This window comes from Acinonyx jubatus, chromosome D4, assembly GCF_027475565.1.
Source record: "Acinonyx jubatus isolate Ajub_Pintada_27869175 chromosome D4, VMU_Ajub_asm_v1.0, whole genome shotgun sequence".
NCBI lineage: Eukaryota > Metazoa > Chordata > Mammalia > Carnivora > Felidae > Acinonyx > Acinonyx jubatus.
Window position 1 is genome coordinate 48732467 of NC_069391.1, and position 19448 is coordinate 48751914.

General features: G+C 40.1%; 1 protein-coding gene across 2 annotated transcripts in view; it reads left to right on the top strand.

Annotated features, from left to right (window-relative positions):
- Window positions 1-19448, top strand: part of MLLT3 (MLLT3 super elongation complex subunit) — a 282306-nt gene that overhangs the window by 151954 nt on the left and 110904 nt on the right. For both annotated transcript variants that reach the window (XM_027047137.2, XM_027047139.2), the window contains exons 3-4: window positions 3294-3376; window positions 13769-13912. In XM_027047137.2, the coding sequence (XP_026902938.1) occupies window positions 3294-3376; window positions 13769-13912 (227 nt within the window). The remainder of the gene's footprint in view (window positions 1-3293; window positions 3377-13768; window positions 13913-19448) is intronic.

Here is a 19448-nt window from a genome sequence, read left to right on the forward strand (position 1 = left end):
AAGAGAGGCTTGGAAGCGGAACAAGGGAGGCATTCTGAAAGAGCTAACATCTGGGCTGGATTTTGACAGGAATAAGAGCTTCCAGTGATTTCTGCTGAGTTAATTTGCATGGTTTAAAGAATGGATGTTAATCCTCCCATTTTACCGTCACCTGAAAAAAAATTGATGGCTTTCTGAAGCTGAATATCCCCTTTAATAACTTCTGAAACTTGATCTTTTATTACCTAGATCTTAAAATTATCTGATTCTCAAACAATGGAGATGAAGAATGAGTTTCAGGGTTTAGGACACTTATAGCTTATGAAGGTGACATCGTGGCCAGTGATTATGGGACAGGGATTCTTTTTTTTTTTTCCCCAATGTTTGTTTTTGAGAGAGGGAGGGAGAGAGAGAGAGACAGTGCAAGTGGGGGAGGGGCAGACACACACACACACACACACACACACACACACACACTCACACACAATCCAAAGCAGGCTCCAGGCTCCGAGCTGTCAGCACAGAGCCCAACGCGGGGCTGGAACTCATGCTGAAGTTGGACGCTCAACCACTGAGCTACCTCGGCCCCACAGAACAGGGATTCTTAACGAAGAAGTGTTGCTGAGTGAAACACGGTCTCAAAGGTGGTCCTATTAATTTAACAATAATTGCTTTATGTCTAATGCACTACTATCCCTACTGGCTAAAAAATTTCTTAGTTTTGCCTCCTGTTTCTTGTTAAGAAGTAGGTTAGAAACTGATGTTAATGCTTTAGGTTATAAGAGACTTGAATAAATAAATTAACGAACTACTTCCCCTAGTTTGACTTTCTTCTGATTAGAACACTAAGTGTGTATTTGTATTGCTGCTGGTTTTCTCGCATGTTTAGTGTGTATAAAAAGTTTCTATTGTTTGCTTCTAATTAAGAACTCAGGGTGCTCTATACACGTTGTCCATTGTTCTTTATGAAAATATTGCATTTAAAAAAAATTGAGGTATGCGTTGGTAAATAGTTTCTTATAAACCAGACTTTTACAGAATATTAATACATAACAGATCATTTCCTTTAGAGGGTGGGAAAAAAATCTAAAACTTTCAACTGGAAGATGGGCTCACTAACAGCTGTTTCCTATAATAGAAGCAATTTGCATGCAGAATAGAGAAAATGAATTATACAAAAGGGTGTATAGAGGAGCAGCTATAACTTCTCTGACATGTGCGGCAGCCCACAGAATAAACTTCCTTCAAATGACATTGGCATGATTAATCCCAAGCAACCTGGACACTGAAAGTGCTGTTCTGAAAAGACTGCTTTGCCGTCTGGAAATGTCATGGGTGTAATACGAGACTTCTCCTTGGCGTCGGGGGTGTGCTCAGTGCTTTTGGTGACATACCCTCTCCCGAGGGTTCAGGATATTTGAATATTCATGACAGGTTGGCAGGTGGTTAGTAGATGCAGGACTGAAGCTACTCTGAGTTGTTGTGCATTTGCATTTTTTTTTTTTTTTTTATAATCAGAGAAACTTGTAAGGTCAGGTGAGAGTCCTCACTCCTGATTTACTTCTGATGTCAGTTTGGGGAAATGTTCCTGAGGTGGGCTAAAGGAGACTTCCAAGTGTTCCAGTCCTATCTTCAGTGTACATCTTCATAACCATATTTGTGCTTGGGGGAGGGTCTAACCAACTTTTATGTACATTATCATCATCGCCTAGAAGAAAAACGCCTTACACGTACGTTCCTACCCATGCTTACGGATAGGTAGATGGTCTTCTCTCTTTTAAAGGGAAAGGAAATGGAAACTGTCTAGAGAATTCTTAGTCCGGGTGCCATGGAGTTGCATCTTCTAAATCTAGGGGTCTCTCCTTGCTGCTTTCTTTCTGTTTTCATCTGAAAAGTTTCCATGCCAGTTGGCTATCTCATGGAGTAGATCACCTGCCTCACTCCAGTAACTTTTTGAGAACTTACACGTGCCAGGATCTGTGCCGTGTCTTTTATGTACATCATCCTGTTTAATCCTCCCAGTGTTTGGAAGAAAACCCAAGGTTCAGAGAAGTGGAGTAACTTTCTAGAGGCAGCCTGGTCAGTCTGAGTTGGATCCCAGATTGGCACCCAGGTGTGCCTATGCCCTTGACACTTGGCACTCTCTGTTCCTGGGGTAAAGGTTTCTGTCTTTGAGGACTGGAAGGAAATTACACATGATGTTCCAGAATACACTGTAGTACAACTCTGTGGGGTGTCCAACCTGTGATTCCAGCAATTAATGCTTTGGGAGGGTAAGAGGAGAAGAGAGGATAATACTTTGTGGTCTGGAAAGGTCACAGAATTTGTGATGACATTTGGATTTGAACTAAGAGAGGATCCTAATAGTGGTATCAAGGTGTGAGGGAAGGGATGAAAGGAGGACACGGCACACTTGGGAAATGCTGGGCATATTTGCGGGGAATTGAAGGAAGCACAGTAGGATGGACGAGTGACAAAAGAGGAAGGCTGGAAAGGTAGGCTGGGGCCCTGCTGCGGGCGACTTGAGTTACCACACAGAGGACTGTGTCGCCTTGATGTTCGGCATGTCTGTGATTACTTCTTTGTGACACAATCAAATACAGCCTCAACTAGAATACTTTCAGATGGCTTGTGACTGATTTTGATTTGCTGAATTGACATTCTAGTGGTATGAATCCTAGTTACCTTCTTTAGGGTGTCTCTCATTTCCCAAGAGCTTGCCTAAAATAGTCTTGCCTAATTCATTTTTGGGGGAAATCGAAGAGGGTGACATGGTGGACACGAATAACATTGGGAGATTCTGGACTTAGAATTTTCTGAGGAGGGAGGGTATCCTGCCACTTGTTGGCATAGAAATTGGGATGTCTCCAAGAAGTGAGGGGTTTGAGGGTGGAGTGATTTACAGAAGAGATCTGACACAGACAGTACATTTGTCAGGGGACTTTCAAGCTTTAGATCGTAGGAGCTCTCCCCAGTCTCCCTAAAGCTTCAGGGCAGGGTGAGAACACCTGAACTCAAGTCATTAATGATCACGGTTGACTGTGGTAAAATGTCCCCCATCAAGATTTGAACAAATAGCTTACCATATTTGCTTTACCTAGGAAAATTCTTACAGATTCTGAAAAAGAAATAGAGATCAGAAAGGCAGATGGGGACTTGGGAAAGGGCTGTGAAAATTGGGCATGATCTAGACAGGAGAATGGGGTTTTCTTTCTTTCTTTTTCTTTCTTTTAGTTTTGTTTTTTCAGAAGAAAGAAGAATGTCTTTTTGCCTTTTATTCTCCTCTCACCTATTTTTTCTTTTTAATGTTGCAGTGTGCAAAGATCCACCTTACAAAGTAGAAGAATCTGGGTATGCTGGTTTCATTTTGCCAATTGAGGTTTATTTTAAAAACAAGGTATGTAATCTTTACCCATTAATCTTTCAGTAGAAGATCCGCCATTAGCCAAACAATGTTTAAAATAATTTTGATTCATAAATACGCCTATCACTAGATGATTTTAAAATAAAAGTTAAATTTGTCTTCTAGGAATTTTGGCTATTGTCACCCTTAATTATAGAGGAAGTGGCTAAAAAAGATAATTTCAGTTCTCTGAAGCCAGATTATATGAAATTCATTAAACTTTCTTTTTAAGAGAAGAATGATTACCATTTGAAAAAAGATTAATGTATGTTTGTAAAGCAGAAAAGACATTATGTTTTTTCAGTGAAATGCTCTTTTTCTCATTTGCGTATTTCTAGAATTTTAGACACTTGCAAACAAAAATCTCTCATGTATCCTTAGCTGCCACACACACATGACATACGTATACAACTATATCAACTTGATGTGTTATGGATTTAAAAGTATATATGTAGCACAATACAGACTGTATAAAATTGGATAAGTTGCTCAACCTCTGTAGGCTTCACTTTCCTTAATTATAAAAGGGATAGGATAAGAGTATCTATCTCATAAGGATTAGATACCATATGTGTGCACAGAACATTTAGAATAATGCTTCAGTATATACATAAGCACCTAGTAAATGCTAATGATTACCTTTCTCAGTAACCCCACTGAAATATTCACATGGTTTTTTTTTTTTTTTAATCAAAATCAGAATTTGTTGAGATGTATTTATGTCCACTTATGTGATATGGCTTTACATTGATGTATTGATTGTTTTTTCCCCTCATTTCTAGTTGGATTTCCTTTAAAAAGCTTTTAGCTTTCTTTTGTTTTATTTAAAAAATTGAGACATAATTTATATACCATAAAATTAATTTTCAAAAAGTATGCACTCATTGGTTTTAGTGGGTTGTGCAATCATCACCACTATCAAATTCTATGACTTTCTTAGTATTTTCATCACCCCCTGAAGAAATTCTGTACTCACTGGCACTCATTCCTCATCCCCTTCACCCCCATCCCCTGGCCATGATTAATCTACTTCCTTTTTCTATATAATTTCCTATTCTGGCAGCTTATATAAATGGAATAGTACAATATATGACCTTTTGTGCCTGGCTTCTTTCACTTAGTATATCTTCAGGGTTTATCCAAGCTATAGGATGTATCAATAATTATTATTTTTTTAATAACTGAATAATATCCCATTGTAGAAGTATACCACATTTTGTTTATTAATTTGTAATTTGATGGACGTTTGACTTACTTCCACCTTCGGCTACTGCAAATAATGCTGCTGTGAATGAATATTCATATACAGATTTTTGTGTGGACATGTGTTTTCAAATCTCCTGGTATATATCTAGATGGAGTGGGTGGGTCATATGGTAACTCTTGGTTTAACTTTTTGAAGAACTTCCAACTGTTTTCCAAAATGACCATACTATTCTACATTCCCACCAGCAACGGTGGGAAGGTTTGTTTCTCTGCATCCTGGAAAACACTTGTCATTTTCCATTTTAATTTTTTTAAACATTTATTTATTATCGAGAGACAGAGAGACACAGAGAGTGATCAGGGGAGGGCCAGAGAGAGGGGGAGACACAGAATCCGAAGCAGGCTCCAGTCTCTGAGCTGTCAGCACAGAGCGCGACGCAGGCTTGAACCCACAAACCACAAGATCATGACCTGAGCCGAAGTCGGAGGCTTAACTGAGCCACCCAGGTGCCCCTATCATTTTCCATTTTAAAAATTATAGTTATTATGGTGCATGGGAAGCAGTTCTGATGTGCACTTGCCTGATGAGTTACAATTTTTGAGCATCTTTTCATATGCTTATTGTCCATTTGTTTATTTGCTTTGGAGAAATGACCATTTAAATCTTTTGCTCATTTTAAATTTTTAAATTTTAAAAATTTATTAATTTTTTAGAGAGAGAAAGTATGACTGAGCGTTGAGGAAGGGCAGGGGGACAGAGGGAGAGGGATAGGGATAGGGAGGGAGGGAGGGAAGGAGGGAGGGAGAGAGAGATAGAGAATGAAAATCTTAAGCAGGCTCCATGCCCAGTGTGGAGATCAATGCAGGGCTTGATGTCATGACTGTGAGATCATGTCCTGAGCCAAAATCAAGAGTCTGATGCTTAACCTAGTGAGATACCCAGGTGTCCCCCATTTTTAAATGTATTCATTTTCTATTTAAGTGGTTGTGGTGTTTTTTTCCTTTTTTTTTTTTTGAGTTTATTTATTTTGAGGGACAGCACGTGTGGCAGAGGGGCAAAGAGAGAGAGGGAGAGAGGGAGAGAGAGAATCCCAATCAGGCTCCACACTGTCAGTGTAGAGCCCAATGCAGGGCTTGAACTCACAAACCATGAGATCACCACCTGAGCTGAAATTAAGAGTTGGCCGCTAACTGAGCCACCCAGGTGCCCCTAAGGTGGTTGTGTTTATGGGAAGGAATCCAGAGGCTGTCTCTTCACCCATCCCCATTTTTAATACTCTAGAAACTTAATGAATAAAGATCATGCACTGCTTTTCTTCCCTCTTGTCACACTGTTCACATCCAGTGTTTTATTTCATCTAGGCATTGGGCTGTCCACAGGAAGAGTCTAGGCTTTTAAGCCAGAAAAGACATTGTTCCAAAGAAGCTAGGGGATAGGCTCTTATCGTCTCTTGGGAGGATCATACTGGGTATAGCATTCTATTCTCATCACCTTAAGTCAATTTAACATTGCACTGACTTCAATTTGGAAACAGTGCTGCAGTGAAGTATCTTCATCTTCTCTCTCTCTTTTTTTTTTAACCTTTTCTGGTCATTTTTACAGGCTGTCAGTTCAACAAAAAATATATTTTCTGAATTGTCCGATTTCTTTATTTGCAGAAATAACTGGAATCTCCTTACACACCACATTTTAAGAGGGCAAAAGAAAGATGAAGAGGCAGCATGTATTGTATGTGTGTGAGCACACATCACATAAATGTGTGTACACACACACACACACACACAAGTTCAGTCTTCTCGGCACTTTGGGTAGTCGTTCTTATTATGGCGGAAAGACCTCTTGTTTACTTGTTTTGTGAAGAATTTTAGTTGATTAAAAAGTGACGGAAGAAAGAGGCACATGGAGATGGAAAGCAGTAATTCCTGTGGAGCCATTAAGAAATAGACACTTGGGCTGAACACTACTGAAGTAGATTTTTTGTTTAGCATCCACGTTAGCTGATTTCTATTTTCTAGTTTGAGATTTTCGTTAAGATTTTGTATTTATTAATGATTGCTATTTTCATAGGTGCACAATGAGACATGTAGATTTCAGTGTTTGTAATATGAAAAAGTGGGATACACCTAATTGGTCCTGTGTAGAGATGTAGATCAATAAATGGTGGGTTAATAATACATGAAATCCTAGGGGCACCTGAGTGGCTCAGGCGGTTTAAGCATCTGACTTCGGCTCAGGTCATGATCTTGCAGTTCGTGAGTTTGAGCCCCGCACTGGGCTCTGTGCTGACAGCTCAGAGACCGTTTCAGATCCTCTGTCTCCCTCTCTCTCTCTGCCCCTCCCCAACTCGTTCTCTCTCTGTCTCTCAAAAATAAATAAACATTAAAAAAAATACATGGAATGCTATATAGCAGTTGATTTAGCAACATGGATAAGCAAAAACAAAAATGATGACAACTTAAAAGTCACAGAATTCTATGTATGTGGTTATGATATCATTCATGTATATTTTTATAAGCCACTGAAGCTGAGAATAAATGATGTTCTAGAAATACACATACATAGTATAAGAGTGTGAATTGAAATGATACCACAGGAACTAAATAGCATTGGTTATTGGGGAAGAGGGATAGAGCAGCTTATATTTATAAAATTTTATTTCTTTGAAGAAAAAGGTAGACACAGTAAAAGTGTTAACATCTGTTTAATCTCAGCGGAAGGTTCCTGGGTGTAGTATTTAATGTTCTTTTCTGTATGCTATTAAGTTTTTAATTAAAAAAAGAAATTATTGCTTTGTCCTCTCTTTTCATTGATCTTGCAGTTTTTTACAAACCAAAGGTTTGCTGTATTCTCCGAGCTGGATATATTTCTCGTTCCTCTTCCCTCTGAAATGATCTGTGGGTAAAAATGTAGTAAGTCCAGCCTCTTGCCCCAGAATAGACATTCTATGTCTTCTGAGTTTTTATCATTTTATTCAGCCCTGGAGTTTATTCGACTTTGTCTTAAGAATGAACACTCATTACAATAATGGTTTATGAAAAGTATTGTTCAGCTTTCAGAGGAGGTAAGAGCAAGCTCCAAGTGATCTTGGGAGAGTCCTACTGCTGCAGATTGAGGATGAGATCATCCTGTCCTCCATTCTGTCTTCATCATTTGCTTTCCCTGCTTCCAATAAGCCTCTTTTCATTTCTGCTCTACATTTAGTTGTGAAATCAGAGTCATTACCCCAAAAGGGGGTGGGGGTGAAGTGTCTGTCACTACTTCTTTTGGGTTCATGTATGTGTATTCTGTCTTAGTTTGTGTTCAACAAAATAAGCTTATCTGTGAGAATTACGAGTGTTGCAGAAACTTGAAACCAATAGGCACACTGATAAAACATAATTGACTCTAGCATTTTAGGATGAAAGGACTCCCTGCTTCTCTCTTTCATTCCGTCCTCAGAGAAGGTACCTGAGGAAATGTCAAGGACGGAGGCAGAACAAGAGGGACAGTCTGATCTTGCCAAAACCAGATTTCCACCTCTTAGAGGAAGTGTAGTAGCTTTATGTGTAGAATAAATGCATGCTTTCTTGTTTGAAATGTGAGAAGACTCTTTCCTGAGGAGCATAGATGGACATAATAATGAAGTCTGCCCTCTAAGAAAGAGATCCGTTGGCTAGAGCACAAGTTTGTGAGTACTTTCTCCTTCCTCAAGAGAAAAAAGAAAAATCTTTAAAAGAAAATTGCACTCAGGATTCATAGAAAGGTAGTCACTTTCTGTGGTCATTACCCTTAGTTTTATTGAAAAGTGATTTTTCTTTCTTTCTTTCTTTTTTTTTGGTATAAAAGTGTTGTGGACTATGAAGTGATACTGAAAAGTATGTAGAAGCATACTCTTTGAGTCCTTTTAATCATTGTTAACTATTTGGTGTTGTCTTTCCTGATTCCCCCCCACCCCCACCCCCATAAAGATGCACAGATAAAATCTATGTCAAGTAGAGATAGGCAGGGGCATAATATATCATACTTTAATATTTTCTGTGACTTACCTTTAATCTACTTGGCACTATGCCTTAATCTGTATTAAAAAATTTTTTTTAAATATTCATTTATTTTTGAAGAAGAGAGACAGAGCATGAGTGGGGGGAGGGGCAGAGAGACAGAGGGAGACACAGAATCTGAAGCAGGCTCCAGGCCCCGAGCTGTCAGCACAGAGTCCCACGCGGGGCTTGAACCCACGAGCCGTGAGACCATGATTTGAGCCGAAGTCGGACGCCTAACCGACTGAGCCACCCAGGTGCCCCTAAATCTGTATTTTTAAATATCTGAATGGTATTCAATGATATGATATACTCACTCAAAGATTATTTCAGTTTTTTTTTGGCCATTACAAACAGTGCTACTATGAACATTTTATAATATATGTATCTTTGTGCACATATTTGGATATTTCTGTGGGAAGAGATTCTTAGAAGTAGAATTACTGGGTTAGCATGTTGATAGCTGTTGCCAAATTGTCTTCCCAGAAGGCTTTACAAATTTACAGTCCCAATTATAAGGCAGAAAACAGGCCTTCTTATGTTTTTAATTAAATTCTAAGGTTGTGTTGACTGTTTTACAATGGAGAGGAAAGGCAGGTAAGTAGAAAAATGACCATAATTGTATGTGATAATTACATTAATAAAGGAATGCTATAAGAGGGATATCTAATACAGATTGGATTGGAAGTATTAGGAAGGCTTTCCAGTGGATTTCATGCTTTATCTGGGTTTTGAATAATGAGCGCATTAATAAGCAAGCGAGGGAAAACTGTATAAGCGTGGGGAGCACTAGATGTGAAAGGCAAAACGAATGAGGTAATGTAGAGTACTGGGAACCACAAGTGCTCTGAAATTATGGAAACACAGGGTGTCATAAGAGAACAAAGGAAATGCAGGAAAGGTATTAGAGGACTGAGATGGTTATTCCAAGGAAGAGGGATTTTATCCTGTGGGAGATGATGAGTCATTAAAGGCATTTATATCAATGAAAAGATGTAATCTAATTTTTGTATTGGGAAGATCACTGTCTTGCCACTGTAGGAGGTAAAATGGGGTGAGTTGAAAAACAAGGAGGTGAGCCGGTGAGGAATGATGAAGGTCTAACTAAGGCAAGGGTATGGGAACTGGACAAAAGGGTTGGATTTGAGAGTTCCTAAGGGAGAATATGGAGTAGAACTTGGGGACTATTTGAGTGTGCTGAGCAAGGGAGAAGGAAGAGCTGGGGACGGTTTTTCTGTATTTTAACTTTGGCAAGAGATGAGGATTTCTGTTTGCCAAAATATAGAGTATGGGAGAAAGGACAGATGAATAGAACTCCAGTTTAAGACAAACCGTGACTTTGAAGTTGCTGTGGGTCAACTTGGTGGAGATGTGGGCAGATGTGGTGTGGAGCCCCTGTAAATGGCAGTCAAGTGGGAACTGGGCTGGAGGTACAGATAGGGGAGTCATTGTCATAGAGGTAGAAGTGACACCCTGTGAATGGGCATCGGCTCCTTGGGGACTTTGCCCAAAGTTAAAGGATGTTTAAGGGTCAGTGAAGAAAGCAGGGAGGCCGGTGAACAAGACTGAGAAGGAATGCCAGTAAGCGTGAAGAAAACCAGGAGGGAGGGGTATTCTGATGAAAGAGGAAAGGAGCAGGTTTCATGCCGCTTGGAGGTAGAAGAGAAGAGGCAGAGGCGCCTGGGCAGCTCAGTCAGTTAAGCATCTGACTCTTGATTTCAGCTCAGGTCACGATCTCACAGTTGGGAGATCGAGCCCCGCATCAGGCTTCATGCTGAGTGTGGATCCTATTTGGGATTCTCTCTCCCTCTCTCTGCCCTTCCTCTATCTCTCTGTCTGTCTGTCTCAACTAAATCAATAAACATTAAAACAAAAGAAGTGTAGAGATAGTGAGTGAATGAGTGGAGACTGATTTGGAGAAGTTTGGATGAGGAGGTAGAAACCATAAATTTGTAGCAGGTAATGCCTACATTTTGACAGTTTCAGGAGCTAAGACTTTCGAGTTAAAAGAACCAGTTTCACATCACTTTGTTTCATCACATTACATATATAAAAAGTCCTTTCTTTTTAAATTTTTTAATGCTTGCTTATTTTTGAGAGAGAGACTGAACATAAGTGGGGGAAGGGCAGAAAGCGAGGGAGACACAGAATCCAAAGCAGGCTCCAGGCTGAGCTGTCAGCACAGAGTCCAACATGGGGCTTGAACTCACAAACTGCGAGATCATGATCTGAGCTGATTTAGAGGCTTAACCCACTGAGCCACCCAGATGTTCCAGAAGTTTGTTTTTTTAAAAAATTTTTTTTTTTAACGCTTATTTATTTTTGAGACAGAGAGAGACAGAGCATGAACGGGGGAGGGTCAGAGAGAGAGGGAGCCACAGAATCTGAAATGGGCTCCAGGCTCTGAGCCATCAGCACAGAGCCTGACGTGGGGCTTGAACTCACGAACCGCAAGATCACGACCTGAGCCGAAGTCGGCTGCTGAACCGACTGAGCCACCCAGGCGCCCCAGAAGTTTTTTTTTTTTTTTTTAAAGAAAAACATTGCTTTATTTGACTATGTAAAATTTCAATATGTCACATACTAAAAAATATAAATAAATATATATATATATATATAAAGCAAGACAGTTTGTAAAAGTGTTAAAATGGAGGTACCATATGACCCAGAAATTCTCCCCATAGGTGTATATTCAAGAGAAATGAAAACACACGTCTAGATAAAAACTTGTACACAAATGTTAATACCAGCATTGTTTATGGTAGCTAAAAAATATAAAAAATACACATATCAATCCACCAATGAGTGGATGAAAGAAACTGGTATACCCATTCACTGGAATATTATTCAGCCATAAAGAGGAACTAAATAACTGACGCATTACACCATGTATGAACCCTAAAAACATCACGTCACGTTAAAGAAGACTGTCATAAAAGATGACATGCTGTGTGTGTATTTTTTGTGTTTGTATGAAATGCCAGCTCCACAGAATAGGCAATTCTAGAGAAGCAGAAATAGATTATTAGTGGTATAAGGGAATGCAGGATTGGGGGGAATTGGAAATGACTACTAATGTGTTTGAGTTTTCTTTCTGGAATGATGAAAATGTTCTGAAATTAGACAATGGTGATGGTTTCAAAATTCTGTGAATACACTAAACACCACTAAGTTGTATACTTTCAAAAAGGGTGGGTTTTATGGTTTGCGAATTACTTCTCACAGCCATTAAAAATAAAATGGCAAGGCTAATGACTAATGAAAACAATTACAACATGTCACAAAGATGGTTAGTATTTGTGACACAAAAGGAGTTTTTATGTAAAGTAATACAACAAATTCTAAGTGCCTTAATTTCCTCATTTGCAAAGCAGGACTCAGAACTGACCTTGAGGAGAGCTATAAGAATTGAATGAGATAACTGTTAATGTTGATGTTAGTTATTGTTACTATCCTCAGTCTTCATTTCACCTGGGATGTTTGAGAATCGGTGTGGAGAGAGGTTTAAATGTTTAGCTAACTAAAGTAATGCCTTGAGTTGAGAGCAGAACTCGGGTATCGTGAAATTCTAATGATTCTGTTCTCTTGGAGATGATGCTTATTTTGTGTTCCTCGTTCATTTCAGGGCTGTCTATGGCATTTCTGCTATGCACAGGTGCTAAATGAGTTGTCGGGGGGTGTGCAGTGACGATTCAACTGTTGTTCCCCCTTTCAAGAATCTTATGATTTCACAGGAAAAAGGGAGATAATAGGATGATCAACCTAAGGTGTGCAGGGGTGAGAGAGAGATACAGAACAGAGGAGAGGCAGTGGGAAGTTGGGAGCGGAGTTTCTAGGAAGGTTTCCCCAAAGTGATACCTGAAAGGAGAAGGACGAGAAGTTGCTTAGGTGACACGAGGGTGGAGGAATGGAGAAGGGCAATGAAGGTAGTCATGTAAAGCAAGGGTGAAACCCAGGATTAGCCTAGAGCATAGTAAATACTGGAACAACCAATAGCCATGTGTTCCTTGACAGTGGTGGGATAAGGAGCCAAGAACCGGGTTCTGAAAGCCCCTACGAGGCCTTCAAGTGAGCTTTTGATTTTTATCCTAATGGCGACTGGAAGGAAGCTTTTGAAATTTTCATCAAGCTGTAAAAATCGCTAGGTTTTTGGCTCCTAAGGGTAATTTTGAGGCCTCAATGAAGGAGGAATTGAAGAGGAATCCATCCGGAAGGAGGAAGACCTACAAGAGAAAGGAGCATATTGTAGTTTGGGCAATGAGTAAGAGTATGGGTTAGAGGGCTTGTTCAAGAAATATTTAGGAGAGAAAATGGCAGTTCAGTTGTTGGTGATGGTGGAGGTGGGTAGAGTGGGAAGGGGAAGAAGTGGCTTCAGGGTTATCTTAGGTTTCTAGGTGGGTGGCTGTGTTGGTGGTGTTATACCACTTGAGATATTGCAAGAAAAGTGGTGAGTTTATTCTCTTAGAAAGCAAGAAAGTGATTCATCAGGTATTTCCATTTTGCTCTGTAGATAATTCCTTGATAATTTTCTTTCGCCAGCACTTTGACACTATAGCTGTTGGGTATCTGTGAAGAATAAAACTTTACTTTTAAAATCTGTAGATATGGGACACCTGAGTGGCTCAGTCAGTTAAGCATCAGACTCTTGATTTCTGCTCAGGTTATGATCTCATGGGTCATGAGTTCAGGCCCCGCGATGGGCTCTGCTCTGATAACACGGAACCTGCTTAAGATTCTCTCTCTCCCTCTCTCTCTCCCTCTCTCCCTTCCTCCCTCTCTCCCTCCCTCCCTCTCTCCCTCTCTCTCTCCCTCTCTCCCTCCCTCTCTCTCTCCCTCCCTCTCTCTCTCCCTCTCTCCCTCCCTCTCTCTCTCCCTCTCTCCCTCCCTCTCTCCCTCTCTCTCTCCCTCTCTCCCTCCCTCTCTCCCTCCCTCTCTCCCTCCCTCCCTCCTTCCCCCTCTTCCTCTCTCTCTCTCCCTCTCCCTCCCTCCCCCTCTTCCTCTCTCCTTCTCCCTCCCTCCCTCCCTCCCCCTCTTCCTCTCTTTCTCTCCCTCTCCCTCCCTCCCTCCTTTTGTCTCTTGCTGTCTCCGTCTTTGTCTTTCAGAAATAAATAAACTTAAAAAAATTTGTATATGAATAACTCTTAATTTTTTTTTAATCTCTAGGAAGAACCTAAGAAAGTCCGCTTTGATTATGACTTATTCCTGCATCTTGAAGGCCATCCACCAGTGAATCACCTCCGCTGTGAAAAGCTAACTTTCAACAACCCCACAGAGGAGTTTAGAAGAAAGTTGCTGAAGGCAGGCGGGGTAAGTGGCACTGTCTTGTGAAAAACCTTTGCATCAAAAAATAGATGCTAGTGTGTTAAGTGTAATAATGTGAGAGTGGTAAAAGAGAGGAAGTACCTTAATGACCTAGCTATGGACTCATGGTTTGGGATAAAGAGGTACGCAAACAATAATCTTTTAACTAGGTATGAATCTGAAATTGCACTGTTGGTTAGAATAGCTTTATAGTCCACACAGTTGAAATCTATTTTAACAAAAAGCCAAAAACAATAAACCCTGCTCAATTAAAAGCACAATGTGTAAACTTTGTTATATCAGTTTATAGAAGCTTTTAGGTAAAGTTGGAAGTCATGTTTAAAATTAAATAGGTTATTATCCAGATTTTCTTGATAAAAATTAATAGAAAAGGTATACTCATTCACATTATATGTTTACGTCGTTTAAATACACCTTTTACTTTGTTTGCATTATATGGTGGTAAAAGGTGGATTTCTTTTTTTTTTTTTTTAAGATAATGATAGCCAAGGTGTGATAAATATTTTGTCAGTGTGATTTGGTTAGGATGGGGAAAGATTTTTTTTTAATTAAAAAAAATTTTTTTTAATGTTTTTATTTTTGAGAGAGAGACAGACAGCCAGCAGGGGAAGGGCAGAGAGAGAGAGGGAGACACAGAATCCAAAGCAGACTCCAGGCTCTGAGCTGTTGATACGGAGCCTGAGGCGGGGCTCGAACTCACGAGCTGTGAGATCATGACCTGAGCCGAAGTTAGATGTTTAACTGACTGAGCCACCCAGGCGCCCCTTTAATTTTTTTTAATGTTTGTTTATTTTTGAGAGAGAGAGAGAGACAGAGACAGTGTGAGCAGGGGAAGGGCAGAGAAAGAGGGAGACACAGAATCTGAAGCAGCCTCCAGGCTCTGAGCTGTCAGCACAGAGCCCGACACAGGCTTGAACTCACGAACCATGAGATCATGACCTGAGCCAAAGTCAGACACTTAACCAACTGAGCCACTCAGGCACCCTAGGATGGAGAAAGATTTTTAAGTGGAGTTTCTTGTAGCACAAACATATGGAATATCTGCAGCTGTCAGCTATACAGGCAAGCTCTGTTTACCAGTGGAAATCTACTCTACTGTGGGTGCCATTGGAATCACCGTCCTCATTTTACTTCAGATGAACTTCCTGTGTCCTCTTATGTGGGCAGTTCAGACCCCATGAAGTGTTGAAACATGTTCCTTTTTTAGAATTTTCTTCACTTCACTTTAGTTTTTCTGGAAGGCGTTTGATAGTTTTGCATCCATGAACTTACCATTATGTGCAAATGTGTGGACCGTCACTGCGCAAAATGCCTCATTTCTACCATAAAGGCTACCCGAGGGCTATGCAGGGAAGAACACAGTTTTTTCCCTTTATTGCAACCCCTTTTTGTGGGCTTATCAACAACCACTTTGAGAAGTTATGGACCTTCTCAGAAGAGAATCACCCATGTATGCACTTGTGTGAACATTTGGGGTTACATGGAACTCCTGAGGTCCATGTTTTGGGAGTCCAGTTTTGCCAAGCTCCTGTCCTTACAGCTGAAATACTAATATGCATTTGAAGCATTGTAAGTACCTTTACACACTTCATTCAGCATTGTACTATGTCAGTAGATTATGGGTTAAATAGGTATTGGGCCAGCTTTAGAAAATGAACCACCACATACAGTATTTTATGGGGAAATATATCTGCATGAAGAAATAGCCTTTGGTAATACAACTCATTTTAAAGTTAGATATTTGTTATACATTTATTAAGGAAGTGATGTTTTTTTAAAAACCTGTTTTATTCTTTTTGTAGTTACCAAGAACACAGTGTTGATGCTATTTACCTGTGGCTATGCCCTTAAAAATGGAACTGGTCCATTCTTGGGTATTTACCCAAAGGAAATGAAAACACTAGTTGGAAAAGATATATGCACCTTTATGTTTATTGCAGCATTATTTACAATAGCTAAGGTATAGAAGCAATCTATGTGTCCTTTGATAGATTAACGGATAAAGAAGATGTGGTATATATGTATAATGGGATATTGCTCAGAAATAAAAAATGAATGAAATCTTGCCATTCATGACAGTGTGGATGGACCTAGAGGGTGGATATTCTTTCAATTTTTTTATTATTATTTTAGGGAGACGGAGAGAGAGAGAGAGAGAGAGAGTGTATGTGTGTGTGTGTAAGCAGGGGAGAGGGAGAGGGAGAGGGAGAGGGAGAGGGAGAGGGAGAGAGAGAGAGAGAGAGAGAGAGAGAGAGAGAGAGAAAATCTTAAGCAGGCTCACACTGAGCCTGATGCAGGGCTTGGTCCAATGACTCTGCTATCGCAACCTGAGCCGAAACCAAGAGTCAGATGCTCAGCTGAGCCACCCAGGTGCCCCTAGAGGGTGGATATTCTGTTAAGTAAAATAAGTCAGAGAAAGACAAATACCATGATTTTACTACTGTGTGGAAACTAAAAACAAGTCAAACAAACAAAGCCGAATAAAACAAACAAAAAAACCAGAAAATAGACTTGTAAATACAGAGAACAAACTGGTGGTTGCCAGAGGGGTGGAGAGGAGAGGGTTGGTGAAAAATGTGAAGGGGATTAAGAGGTACAAACTTCTAGTTATAAAACAAATAAGTCACGAGTATTGAAAGTATAGCACAGGGAATATAGTCAGTAAGATTGTAATAAGTTTGTATGGTGACAGATGGTGGCTACATTTATGGTGAGCATTTCATAATGTGTATAGTTGTCGAATCACTCTGTTGCACACTTGAAACTAATACAATATTGTATGCCAGTGGTACTTCAATCAAAAGAATGAACTGGTTTATTTTAAATCCTGATTCTCATTTCTTTCTATGATGGTGGCATTTTATGCTTCTGATTATTCCTCTCGGCTCTGTAGTTAGGTGGGTAATTGGAGCCTGTAGATTCTGGAACTCAAATATAGCAGGCTTCTGATAAGAGTTGTAGGAAAAAGTAAATATGACACAAGAACTTTTAAAAACCCCACTTAGTCCCAGAGTACTTAAGCGTTGCTTGCGAGCTGGGGAAGAGGTTACAGGTCAGTGATAATGCAGCAGGGTGCAGGCCTGCGTCCTGAGAGGGTCTCCAGTAGATTTCTGTCTCACTCTTGTCAGCCTTTATCACAGAATTATCCTCCTTGACTTCTAACTTTCCTTCTTTGTGTTTCTTTTTAAGTGCTGTTTGAAGCCTACAGATTTTTTCCTATTAAACTTAGAGGGTGTCTTGACACCTCTAAAATAAGTTAAATGTGAAACATTCAGGCACACCAGTTACTTCACATACATTCTTTAAAGGACTGATGCCAGTAAATTTTGTGGTAAAATTAAAATTAAAAAAATTGTTGAAGTAATGGTAATCCCATAGATTTGATTTTAAAAAATCCATTGAATAGGGGAATATTAGTCTTCTATAGAAATGTGAGAATCTATAGACTAATAAACATTTTTTGGCTTACCTAGATTTTTGGCTACTTTGTATTGTTTTTACCTGATGTGTAAACATTTATCATTGTGTTAGTTTATTAATACAGCCGATAATGACGTTACTAACTTATGAGCCATTTTGATTTTATTAGAAGTATATTTTTTAAGGGGCATCTGGGTGCTCACTCGGTTAAGCCTCTGACTTCAGCTCAGGTCATGATCTCAAGGTTCGTGGGTTCGAGCCCCACGTCGGGCTCTGTGCCAACAGTTCAGAGCCTGGAGCTGCTTCGGATTCTGTGTCTCCTTCTCTCTGCTCCTACCCTGCTTGCGCTCTGTCTCTGTCTCTCAAAAATGAATAAATGTGAAAAAAAGGTTTTTAAATAATAATTAAGAAATCTTTTTTTTTTTTTGAGCTTTACTGGAACAATTGACATACATATAACATTGTATAAATTTAAGGTATACATTGTATTGATTTGATACACTTGTATGTTGCAGAATGACTCCCACCATACATCTCCATCACATCACATAATTACCATTTCTTTTTTTGGTGAGAACATTTAAGATCTGCTTTCTTAGCAACTTTGAAATAGTAATTCAGTAGCATTACTTATAATTGCCCTGCTTTCTGCTAGATCCCCAGAACTTACTCATCTTACAACTGGACATTTGTACTGTTTGACCAACATCCCCACCCTTTCCCCCACCCTGCAGCCCCTGGTAGCTACCAATCTAGTCTCTGTTTTTAGGAGCTCAGCTTTTTTAGATTCCACGTATAAGTGATATCGTGTAGTATTTGTCTTTCTCTGACTTTCACTTAGCTTAATGCTTTCATTTCCACCACGTTGTCACAAAGGGCAAGATGTCCTTCTTTCTCGCGGCTGAATAATATTCTGTTATTTTATCCATTCACTTATTTCCAGATCTTGGCTGTTGTAAATAATGCTGCAATGGACACAGAAGTACAGATGTCTTTTCAGTATCCTGTTTCCATTTCCTTTGCACACACACACACACACACACACAATTGGGATTGCCGGATCCTGTGGTAGTTCTAGTTTTAAGTTTTTGAGGAACCTCTGTATTGTTTTTCTATAGTGGCTGCATCAGTGTCCAGTCCCACCAACAGTGCATTCGGGATTCCATGTTCTCCCTATCCTTGCCAATACTTGCCATTTCCTTTCTCTTGGATGATAGCCATCCTGCCAGGTGTGAGGTGATGTCTCGTTGTGATTTTGATTTGCATTTCCCTGATGATGAGTGATGTGGAGCACCTTTTTATGTACCTGCTGGCCACTGTGTGTTTTCTCAGGCAGCACTTTAAATCGGATTGTTTGTAGTTGCTGCTAGATTAAGGTGTATGAATTCTTTATATATTTTGGGTATTAAGCCCTTATATGATTTGCAGATATTTTCCTCATAGGTTACCTTTTCATTTTGTTGCTCATTTCCTTTGCTGTGCAGAAGCTTGTCAATTTGATATGGTGCCACTTGTTTATTTATGCTTTTGTTGCCTTTGTTTTGATGTCTGTTAGATATCTTGGTCATGACTGTGTCTCTTTAGATAAACTTTTTTTTTTTTTGTTTTGCCTGGGTTTTAAGGTCAGGAGGGAGTGCTGTGTTTCTTAAACATTACCTGGGGTCACCTGGATGGCTCAGTCATTTGAGTGTCTGACTCTTGATTTCTGCTCAGGTCATTATCCCAGGGTCATGGGATTGAGCCCCACGCTGGGCTCTGTGTGTTGAGTATGGAGCCTGCTTGGGATTCTCTCTCTCTCTCTCTCTCTCTCTCTCTCTCTGTTTCTCTCTCTGTATCTCTCCCTCCCTCCCCCTTGGCCCCTGCCCTGCTCATGTGCTCTCTCTCTCTCTTAAATTAAAAAAAAGAAGGGGCGCCTGGGTGGCTCAGTCGGTTGAGCGTCTGACTTCGGCTCAGGTCATGATCTTGCAGTTTGTAAGTTCGAGCCCTGCGTCAGGCTCTGTGCTGACAGCTCGGAGCCTGGATCCTGCTTCAGATTCTGTCTCTCTCTCTGTCTCTCTCTCTCTCTCTGCCCCTCCCCCACTCATGCTCTGTCTCTCTCTGT